Source organism: Pyrus communis, chromosome 16 (genome assembly GCF_041283825.1).
Source record: "Pyrus communis isolate YQ-2024b chromosome 16, ASM4128382v1, whole genome shotgun sequence".
In the NCBI taxonomy this organism is placed as follows: Eukaryota; Viridiplantae; Streptophyta; class Magnoliopsida; order Rosales; family Rosaceae; genus Pyrus; species Pyrus communis.
This window is the reverse complement of record NC_142580.1, coordinates 7,854,555-7,866,680: the sequence shown is the minus strand read 5'-3', so window position 1 is coordinate 7,866,680 and position 12,126 is coordinate 7,854,555. Positions and strand designations below refer to the sequence as shown.

Here is a 12,126-nt window from a genome sequence, read left to right as displayed (position 1 = left end):
TGCTAAAATGTACACATCACCTATAACAGTAAAAAAAGACTACACTAATATTCTCCAATCGAAGTGTCAAATCCTATGTGGCAATGACATGGATTGGCAGCAAAAAATGTTGTTGTCAAATGTTTTTTTTATTAATTATTAAATGTATTTTATTAATTTTTAATTAGTAGGAAGGTGAACAGATTACACCAAAGGCCTCGACGAAAATGCGATCAAATGGATCAAACAGGTACCCAAATCCTCAGTGTTCAAAAATTTTCGAAAACCCATTTCACATCTATGAGCATTCAATTTCCAGTTTTCATTTTTCAATTGAATACCTGCAGGGATCAGAAATTGAAGTGCTAGAACAACAACAATCCCCACAAGCAATCCGATTGCCTCTTACCGAGAAACTCACATCCAACGCGTACCCAATATCGCCACTGCGCTTGGGCACCAACAACGCCCACCTTTGCTGAAGTTCCACACTAGCCTGCTTGCGCCTCACAGCTTGGTTTAATTAGTTTAATAATTTATTTTATAAAATAATAATTTAATTTGACATATCGGTTGAAGAACAAAACTTTAAAAGATGTCAAAGTGCCACATAAGCTGTCAAAATTTAAATTTTATGTTCAAAATTTGACATATCCTTTAGAGATGGTCTAACCGGTGTACATTTTATCCAAAGTTTGCCGCAATGCAACAGTTTGCATTCTGCATAGAAGCTAGAAATCGTATAAGGCTATAAGCTTATCAAGGGAAGACATGTAATTCCACACCGCCATGGTAGGTGCTAACCAAGGCAGACTCATCAAACTTGTTTGGTTGCTTAGATTATGCCTCAGATTTCTAAAAATGATCGACACTTTGAACAGGGTGATGCAGGGCACCAGCTACTCTTAGATATAAAATGAAAAACAAAACAGACAGTTAACCGGCGGGACTCGGAAGATGATTGTATAAACTATAAAGTTCCGACCAGTATTTGACAATGAAGCAACACAACTGAAAGCATGACTTGGACGAATCTACACATCCAAGTTTCGTTCAGCGGTAATGGGGTGCTCTAGTGTACGAAAAGTGAGTAGAGATTGGAACATCTGCCTCAGCTGAGTAAGAGGTACCGTGCAATGGTCTTACAAGAGGGTCAGCGTACACCAAGCTCTGATCCTGAAGGGTTGTGACTGGATAGTACCGTTGGTACGTTAACGTCCGTTCATAAGATGGTGCTAAAGAATGCGACTGCAACATAACATGTGAGGCTGCAGCAGTGGGAACCTCTCGACTATAAGATTCAGCCACATAATTGGAACGCGGAGCAATTTCTCTCTCTCTCCGCTTCAGCAACTGTGGCCCGTCATACTCACTTCCATAGGCAACAACTTGATCCCTGGGAACCATCTCCTCTGCAAGTGTCACCCTATGCCTGTGAAAATGCATGAGAATGTTATCTACCATACGAGCATTATGCTCTAATCAATAAAACTAATTTCTCCCACATGCGCTCGGGATCTGTGAGGATTAACTCTCACTGATGAAAATATAAGAGATTGAAAGCACGCAGTCAAGATAATGTAACTGTGGTGGTTTACCCAGTGAGGTAATGAAAATAGGATAATGAGGTAGATTTGAGTCAGTTACTGCGCTGTTTTATTCCTTTTTAAGCTTGTATCAAATGATAAAACTATCCTAGTACATAAAGCGTCGAAAGTTATAAGAGGGGGATATTTCAGGGGGAAAAAACATGACCATTAAGGAATCTCCTTTCTACAATGGAATTGATGAGATATATATGGAGAGGGTTAAATGTAAAAAATACCACATAATAACAGCTGAAATAATTGGGTAAACAATGCAACAAATGAATATACCTTCTATATGCATCCTGATGGGACATGTATGGTTGTTCAGGCAAGTACGGCTCATGTGTCACTGCTAAATAATAGGAATCAGCACGACGTGGAAGAGAAGCATGCTGAACATGTCGAGGCTCTAAGCGAGGCCATACATGTCCCACATGTGTTTCGACCTCATATTGATCATAAAGTGGATATGGGATTGGCTGCCTGGATTGCATATCAAGCGGCGATGCACGTGTACGTTGCATACCATATGAATAGGAGCCCTCTTGATGGGACAGCCTTGCTGTTGGATGAAATCCTTCTTCTGTAATGGGAGATGGAAATGAGCCTGGTTTTGCCACATCTCGGGGAGGGGCAGCAGAAGTAGGTACTGACTCGGTGAGTGGGCGAAACAATGAGATTAAAGCATGCACCTTCGTCAAAAGCAAAATCCATAAGAAATTTTCCTTTAAAAGAAAATAATTTTAAGTGATAGGCAACTAGTTTCGAATAACTTTTAAATAAGGAGCTAAAAGATGTAAATGATGTTACTTACCTGTTTGCTATTGAGCTCTTGTTTAAACTTAGAACCTCCCTGATAGTTGTCTCTGATAGCTGCTTTAAAAGCATTTTCAGGAAGAGGTAAACAATCCTTGAAAATCTTAAATCTGACCTGAATATACGAACAAATTGACAAAAAATGAAAAAAAAAATCGTAAATTAAGCAAACTGCAGAAGGTCACATGTTCTGCTATCAGTAAATATACAAAATATTAATTCTGCTATCAGTAAATATACAATATACCATACAAAACACACAGGTGAAACAAATCTTCTTGAAATTTTTTAAGTAGGTCTCACAAAGCTGATGTAACATCTGAAGATTCTAGTAAAAACAAACAAGATGTTTTCAAACAGAAAAACAAGGATAAAAGACTGTCAAGTTCCACATTAATAAAATAGTTTGATGGTATTGTGTTCTAGACTTTGGTCCATCAAGCTGGACCCAACTCTTAAACCCTCTCAGTGGGTTTGTAACCAAGACTGCAACGCTGTTGTTTGGCCATAACGTCCATTAGCCCTTGCTCCCAATAACCCTTACACCTCGACTCTGTTCCACATAAAATCCTATGTCTCATTACTAATATCAGTGCACCATCATTGCAACCACCACAAGCCACAAGCGTCACCAGACACCACCACTGTCATTAATACATTCACTTTTTTATAACCAGCTGCATCTCCGCTTGAACTATAATCATGTTCAACCTTCCACTCCGCCCTCCACCATCAACTTGTCATGACGCCTTCTCCATATTTAGAACTTTAATTATAACTTTCGGGCTGATTACTTACATTTCCAACAGTCGACAGCACATTAAAGGGAATAAACCAACAACTTTTACCACTCAAAAATGTCACATCTTGTTTCGGTTATCATAACACCACCACCACCAATCATTGCCAATCCTTCAATTGTTACTAGCTCAACTAGAATACCTGGCTTAGCTCAAACAAATGAGATCTAGTCTAGAATATTAATCTTTTTAGGGTCGGTAAGGTTTCGGACCCCTCAAAATTACAATTCAAGTCTGAGTTTTATGAAATCTGGCCCACTCCCAATTTTTTGTTTGCCTGTCCATTGGAAGTTCATGAAACAAAATCAAAGGGAGCTCTCTTACATCCCATAATCCCTCTTCCTTTTAAAGGCTGAATGACATCCGCCAAATACAATCATGTATTTATACATACTTGCATGCATATATGGACATATATCTATGTATAGCTGTTTTCTTGCAAGACATTCCGCAATAAAAGAAATGCAGGACAAGGTCATGACTGCTGAACACAGGATGCAACCAATGCATCCAATAATGGCATGGCATCTGTTTGGAAAAGATATATACTCCTAGATAAATACAATCACACATGGACAACTTAGATACACAAAGGGTAAGAGTTTTTCTTTTGACTAGTACTAGCATCGAACAATATTATTATTATTATTATATAAGGACAAGGTCAGCAAAATATATACCACGTATATTGTGAAATAAATGGTTATGTTTAGGAATCTTTTGTTCTTATTTTCTAGGACTAATATTTCATATTCATATAAAGCATTATTACCTGTGCAGGGAATTTCCCCTTAAACGCAATTGGTTCCAAATCCACTCCTCCATTTGAAGTTGCCTTGTATGTGCCATAAAGAAGCTTCAAGTCAAAATCATACAGAAATAGCTTTGCACCCGGTCTAATTTTTTTCACAACGTCCACCTTTGCTAATGGCAGCCCAAAAACACGATAGCGATAACATTCGGGTTTCGTTTTCCCACTACACATAAATATAAAACCGGAATGAGAGTGCCCACTATCCTTCTCATTCTTTGTTGGCCGAAGCTTTTTTCTACCAGTAGGATTAGCATGGCTAGACGAAGTCGCATGAGCAACATTGGAAGTGGAAGGGCCGCTGTTAGGCACAGGAGCCGACGTAGGTACTGAAGATGCACTTATCTTCATAGATTTCTTCTTTTTCTTCGTCAATTTCTTCTCTATCTTCTTATTCCTATCATTGTAATTTACAGCTACATCTTTTCCCTTTAACGCCTTCCCTCTTTTCTTTGCCATGGACACGCTGTTAAAGCTAAAATAATGCATTATTCTTACAATGTAATTCGACGTTATTCCATATCTAATCACGAAATGATTTCACAAAATGTAGTTGTTTCTAAATACGCTTGTTGACTCTCATATGACAATGCGATTCCTAAACATTGATCATCATATTCAATCTTAAACCCATCGCTGTATCCCTTTAATCCCCTAGTTCCTAACATGTTTATACAGGCAAAATGAAGGGAAATACAACCAATTCAACACAAGTAGCGATGAATATTTTTCAAATTTCGATAATATCCCGGTGGCTTAATACATTACTTCATAGCTCATACCTTTCAATTTCAATACATCTTCAATAAATACAACTCAAGAAACCCAATTTTGACAAGAAAGATTGCAACTTGTCCAAAATCTCCCATTGCATCAATTAATTATCACTTCACCTCCTTAATAACTTAATTTTTCCATCACCCACCAATTTTAAATTAGGCACAATCTTTTATCTAATTAGCTAAATGGCGATTCCATATCATCTGAAATGCTTGAATTATTCTCCAATGAATATAATTACGATAAAAAAAAAAAGGAAAGTGTTATTGGAACTTCAAAAATCTCATTCCAGAGTATTTTTCTTTTCTAATATAGAAAGTTTGGAGTGTAGAATGAGATTTTTGGAATGCTAATAACAATTCCTAAAAAAAAACGAATATATCAATAAAATCAAATCGGAGCGAAAAGATGAGTGATTTGATCGAAGAATACCTGGAAACCGATTCCTCCCAAGATTATTATTACGCTGCTGCTGTCGTTGTTGGAGGTTGAAGACTGTGAAATTGGGGAGGCGACGCCGCGACGGGCTGAATAGGTGGGAATAAGGGGTCCGATGGCGCCGTGAAGTTACCGATGTGGTGGATGAACTACACGCGTATGCCTCAGTCCGGTTGTTGCTGTGGGAGTTTGGATTTGGCGGTCCCATTTGGCAGGAAAATATGATAAAGACTTGCTTTCTCAAATGGGCTACACAGTCCTTGGGTTGGGTGGCGTTTCTAGGCCCACAAAGTTGCCCTGTAATGTTTCTGCTTTGGGCTTCTGCTACTTTGTTACACCCATGCGATTTCGACGCACCAAATGGTTGACTCATCAGGTGTTTTTTTATTTAAAAACTATCATGAGATAGTCTACTAAATATGGACGAATTTCAGGCTCGTATTTTATACGGTATATTTTAAGTTCAATATTTTGCGTTATGAATCACAGGAGAATGGTGAGGAAAGGCTAAAATGTTTTCTTTGAGTCTTCTTCCTTCGAAAATGTATACTGTCGTAACGAGCCACCAACTGATCCTTTTAAAAAAAATTCTGGTGTATTTTTAAGACATGCATGGACCGTATTAACTAACTATGTCGTGGGACTAGAAAAGAGAAAACAAGGGATTAAAAAATCACTTTTTCAAAGATTATACACTTGCATGTTTGAGTTGACCAAAATTAGTACAAAATAAATCAGTGGTAGAGCCACTTGAGGACTAAGAGAGGCTCGGGCCTATTCTGAAGTTTCTTCACTTTTAGTTTCTGTTTGTGTGTTTTTTGTTGGATACTTTGTATTCTTTGACTTATGTACTTTTCCTCTTGGCTAGTTTTATTATATTTCTCTAATTGACCAAAAAAAGTATTTTACAATAGTATTGTTGTGAAACCAAATCCTTATATCAACTAGCCTTCTTTAGTTAGTCACTCTTTTGTATGATTTGTTGAAAAGTGAAACCACGCATATATGGTGTAACAACCCATTCTAAAAATAGGTTCAATTTACAATTATACCCTTGTGCTGGGTTTTGTAAATCCAGCCCAAAAGAAATATGAAACCTATGGGCTGTGTATCTGGCCCAAACTTTGGGCTTTATGACCCACCAACCCAACCCGGCCCATAGTCTCTCTTTTCTTTCTCTCCTTCTTCATTTTTCTGAAACCACATATTCGGGGTCCCAAGGACTTGAGGAACTCAGTGGTACCATTGCATGTGGGATCATAGCACTGGGTAGTGCTTTATCATTGAAGCCGAGAGCTTTAAGCTTTGAACTCTAATCCCAGGTGAGATTCTCTAGTTTAATCTTCGAATATTGAAGTGTTTCTTGCCTCTGTGATGAGTTGGGGTTGAGTTTTGGTCTATCTATTCATGCATGTATGTGTTCTTCAAATTCCCATATTTTCCAGCGAAACCCGACAGCTTTCGAGCCCATTTCTGGCTAACTCCGACCATGGTTAATCCTCAATTTGGTAAATTCTTATTCTCCTATTCCTTAGCTTCACTTTGATTTAAAAATCATAAAAAATGGTGTAGCTTTGACCCCGTATTGGAGTAGGGGAAGTTTCCAGGCAAAAACCCTTAGATTTCAGATGTTCTCCTTCATGGGGTCTGGTGACCTGCGAAGCCAATCGAGTCGACCCACTAAATTAGCCCAAAAATCCAATCTGAAACCGAGCTAGTTCTTTGGGCCATTTGAACCATTAACCCAAGTTCACTAACCCTTTAAACCAAGCCCAACTCTCTTAACCTATAAGCCCAGCCCAAATCCTTTAATCCATAACCCTAACCCAAGCTTTTAGACCCGACCCAATAACCGGCCCAACCCAACAACCCAAGCCCAGATATGACCCATTGACTGGTCAACGTTGACTTTTTCGGGTTTCGGCCGGGACCCCTCATAGACTAATTTGGACATCATGATTTCAAATCTACACTCCGTTTTCACAAATTCAATCTTTTTGGTAGTGTTTTATTAAATAGTCTCTATTTGTATATAGGTGCAATGGTAGAAGGTGATCCAGTCCTCATTAATTCAAGCAGCTCCCCAAGAGCGGAGTATTTGTGAGTGGACCCCTTCTCAAATGAATATTTTATAACTACCAGTCTAGCATGCATTTCCTATTTCATGATTTGAGTATGTTTTATATTATGCTTTGCTTTATGGATTTCTATATTATGATTTATTTAAATTACGTTTTATGAAACGTTATAAACTATTGGTTTTACACTTAGAAAAGGTTTACGACTATTTCTTTATTGCACTATGAGATATTACGGATTTATGAAATATTATGAACTTTGGTTGATTTACGAAAATGAATTGTTATGGATTTATTTGATGAGAAGTTTAGCTTTTGAGCTCTGGTATTTTGGCATGAGTTTTAGAGATATGTTTTCATTGATATCTAGTGGGTTATCATACGGCACATACACACAACACGAGTATAGTCTATGGCCATAAGACGCATATGAGGATACTTATGTTATACCCCCAGCTTCACTGGCAAAACTAGTGTCGGACAACTTTACTAGCCAAGGCTCGTGTCGGTGTGTTTGCTATATATAGATATGTTTCTTCTCCGGCATAACCTGGAGTCGTACAGCTTCACCTTCTGGTGATGGGGCCTACCATGTTTCTTTACTGGCGTAAATCAGTGTCGTACAGCTTCACCTTCAGGTAATAGACAGGTACTACCTTCGAGCAACTATGATACCCCTATAGAGTATAGTTTTTTATGGGATCTATGGTTTTGCCTTCAAGCGTTTTGAGATCATGTTTTAGGGATGATTTTACATTGTTCGAAACATTTCCTGGATGCTAGAGTTTTAGAGAAGCCTATACATAGTATTATATATGTTTTTAAAACCAGTGGTTATTATGTTCAGAAAGAATTCGGGTTTTCAATATTATTATTAGTATAAATATAATTATGGTCCACTAACCTTTTCTGTTTTGCACCCTCTCAGGACATAGTGACGAAGAGTACAACCTGAGTGTCGAGGCATTTCCCTACGAGTTTGTTTGAGCCCAAAATATTATTTTAGGCCAAGCTTAAAGTTATTCTTTGCCCAGTAGCATTCGTCTAGAATCTTATTATAGGCCGTCCAGTCGAAGTCGGTCGAATCCTGTTGCAACAAGGATTTGTGTAACAACCCATCCCGATTTTATCGAATGTAGGGGTATTTTCGTGAAATTTGCACCTTGGGTTAGATATTTCTCTTTTAAATTTATTTTTGGGTCTTAATAGGTGTGCCCAAGGGGCCCACCTTTTGTTTGTTGTTCCCCGGGTCCAAGCATTTCACCTTTGTCTCTCATCTCCTTCTCCACGAACTCTCTTTCTGTCTCATTTCTATCTCTCTCCCTCTAGGTGCTCTTCTCTCCGACAAGAACACACACACACGCACCCATACATATATACACACAGCCATCACAAGGACTTCACCATCATCTTCATCTTTCTTTCCCTCACCTTCAGTATCCGTCTCGGCACTATGCATAATCACTATGCACTAGATCTTAAATGAGGTAAGTGCAAAGCACACCTAAATCTCCTTAGATCGTGCTTATTATTGTGTTTAGGTAGTATTTGAGTTGTTCTGATACGGTTTAAACACCAAAATAACTCGGGAAAATGTTTTCCAGATTTTCCAGCGAGGTCCGAAGGCTTTCGAGCCAATTTTCGGCCAAACCACGACTAGTTGGCCTGTAAGGAAGGTATCAATCTCTTCATCTCGCTAAGTATTACAATTTTCCTTTTTGAATCACCCAATTTCGTTGAGTATTGAAGAAGTTATATCAATTTGAATCTTACCAGTTGACAGCAACCTCCGAGGCTTTTGAGGTATTTTTCGACCAAACCATGGCGAGTTAGATGTCATGCGAGGTACCATTCTCTTCGTCTCGTCGAGTATTACAACTTCGTTTTTTGTCTCACTTGATTTCGTTGAGTTTTGACAAAGTTATAAATGTTTAAATTTGACTCAGTTTTTCGACGAAAAACCTCAAATTTCGGTGTTCTTCTACGGTTAGCTCCGATGAGCAGCAACCACACCAGGCCTTTGGGCCTTTAGCGTTGGCTCTCTTTACTAACCCAAGCTTTTTAGAACTCGGGCCTTAGGCCCGTTATCTTTTTAAACCCAACCCAAATCCTTTAATCTATTTATATTTATTTATTTAGTTTTATAAAAACCCAAACGGCTGCTGGGCCAGGCCTTCAGCCTAAGGCCCGTTAGGACCAAACCCAAAACCCTTAGAAGCTTAGGCTTTAGGGCCGTGTAGGAGCAAGTCTTCGGGCCTTTGCATTCAAGCCCAAACCCCAGGGCCTCCAGCCCGTTAACCCCTTGAAGCCCAAACCCAATGACCCTTTTATTTTCATTTATCTTAAAGCCTTAAACCCTTTTTCCCTTTTCGGCCGAGCCTTAAGTCTAAAACTTAAAACCCTTTGGACCCAAGCCCAAAGCTCAAGCCCAACTCAAATCCAACCCAAGCGTAGGGCCGTTAACTTTGACCCGGTCTGACCGTTGACCAGAGTTGACTTTGACTTTGATCAATCAACGTTGACTTTGACTTTGACCAGTCAACGTTGACTTTGACGGTTGACTTTTTGGGTTTCCGTCCGGGACCCCTTCTAAGATAATTTCGACGTCCTGAGCCCATTTCTAATGTCTGTTTTCCCAAAATAAATCTTTGAGTAGAGTTTGACTAAATGTACCCTTTATGTGCTTAGGGGCAATTTATTGTGGCATTCTGTCTCCACTAGTTTGCGTGGCTCTTCGACGGCTAAGTATCTATGAGTGGACCCCTTCTAAAAATGCATGTTTTGATAGTAGAAATGCATACATGAAAAACATGATTTGATGACTATGTTTTATGAAATGTTTTATGAGATAAACTGTTTGCTGAGGCTAGTTTGAATTATTATTATTTTTCCTATAACCTGTGTTCCTATATAATATCCGATGGATGACGATATGATATTTAGAACATGTTTAGAACACCTCGTTATAGTATAGATGATGGGTGACTTTATACTATGAAGTTGTTTTTCAATATATGTATGTTCAATGGTTTTGTTACCTAATGGTCCCTATTTCGCTACGGGACGTAGGGATATATTCCGGTCCTTCCCGGGTGACGGTTTGGTGCTGGCATAGGGTCTAGAATATGTTTACTCTAGCTATTAGCACAGGGACGGGAGCCGACATGGGGCCTGAAGTGTATTTTCCTCTGACTGTTTGTTAAGAGACGGAGAGCCGGCATGGGGCTTGGGGGTTATCGGACATTCACTAGTGATTATTATATATACAAGTTATGATTTGAGACATTGCACAACATGCTAGGTTTCGAAAAACCTATGTTTATCATGATATATATGTGTTTTCATAAAACCTAGGGGTTAGTACGTTGGTAACTATTTTATTATATATATATATATATATATATATCAACTTGGTCTACTCATATTTGTTTTGCGCCCCTTTCAGGACTTAGAATCGAGGCATACAATCCCAGCGTCAATGCACTTCCGCATTGGCATATTCGAGTCATCTCTGTGTAGGATCCATCCTTTGTTTCATTCAATTTTATATTATTTCTTTTAGTGTTATAGTTAGTTGTATGCTCTAAACACGTTCCTTAAATGCATATTTATTATTCTTTTATATTTATAAGCCTTATATACCCCTTGTTTTCAGCATTTGCACTCAATAAATGGCTTTCGTCACCCTCGGGTGTCGGCCAACACGTGCTTATCCTGGTATTCGGGGAATATCGGGATCAGGGCGTGTCAATTGGTTTAGATAAGGGTGAGGTAGTTGAACCCTAGTGAAACAAGGAGTCTTAAAGTTGAATATGCTTAGTATTAGGGGATGAATCTAGTTCGTTATGGAGCTTGGTTCAAAGTCCTATTGGAGCTAGGATTGGTTGAACCCTAATCAGATTGGGTTGAGGAATTCTAATCCGAATACATTTCTAGTTCGGCCATGAAGAGGGTTTGCTACAATAAATAGATACGAGAGTCCATCATTCAAAGCCCCTTCAAAATCAACACACAAATTGCCATGTGCAAAGCTTCTCAACAACCTTTGAGATTTCACCCTCTTCCCTTTTCTTCCCACTATCACATCTTCAGTTTGGATAAACAACGCTGCTTCGAGGCTGACTGGTTATTATCTAAGTCTCGATCGACAAGGATTTTCGAGTCCTTGTTGGTAGAGGTCATCTCATTAGTCTTCTCAGAAAAGTGAGGTGTTATCAGGTTACTAGGCTCGACACATTGAAAGCTGAGTTTTATTTTATGATTGGGTATTCACAAGTGCGTTTTAGAATTCGACATTCTGACGGCCAAACCACATTTACCATCAAGACATTTATCTTATTCGAGTATTTATGTCTGTATAGTTTAGTGCCAGTTCGGTGTGCTTATACTTTTACGAATATAATTACCTTGACCGAACCCGGCACTAACAATTTGTGAACTTCGCAGGACTAGCAGTTTTGTCTTCAAGCTCTAGAATCCGAAGGCCGAGATGTGTTCCTTCCTCGGCCGCAGTTATAAGATCAAGAAGTCAGCAGCGTGCTCAATGCGACATCAACATATTTTACTCCCCAGCCGAACTCGGCCGTCGAGTTGGCACCCCCTGCACATAACCGAATGACTTAGTTAGCTTATTAGTTACTTGGCCTGCTCGCCACGTAGGCTTGATAGTTTTTAGGGTCAACATAGTGACTTAGCGATCTTCCATTTGTGTATGATTTCCTTATGATGTTTTGTAAATTTGAATTCTTATCTACTCTCGTACTTCTATGTTAATAGTGTGATCTGGACATAATTGCGTGTCTTTTGTTTCGGAATCTTATTTATTGTCTTTCAGC

General features: G+C 38.9%; 1 protein-coding gene across 2 annotated transcripts; it reads right to left on the bottom strand.

The window, feature by feature from the left end:
* Positions 1 to 925: 925 nt before the first annotated feature.
* On the bottom strand, positions 926 to 5,413 carry LOC137732033 (uncharacterized). Of its 2 annotated transcripts, none has more exons than XM_068471323.2 (5): positions 5,208 to 5,413; positions 3,957 to 4,470; positions 2,383 to 2,499; positions 1,857 to 2,260; positions 926 to 1,411 (listed from the first exon to the last, which is right to left on the bottom strand). In XM_068471323.2, the coding sequence occupies exons 2-5, from the start codon at positions 4,452 to 4,454 to the stop codon at positions 1,033 to 1,035; spliced, it is 1,398 nt and encodes a 465-aa protein (XP_068327424.1). In that variant the 5' UTR covers positions 4,455 to 4,470; positions 5,208 to 5,413; the 3' UTR covers positions 926 to 1,032. The 2 variants fall into 2 exon arrangements, with proteins under 2 accessions (XP_068327424.1, XP_068327425.1); XM_068471324.2 differs by having other exon boundaries at positions 3,957 to 4,461.
* Between the last annotated feature and the right edge of the window lie 6,713 nt (positions 5,414 to 12,126).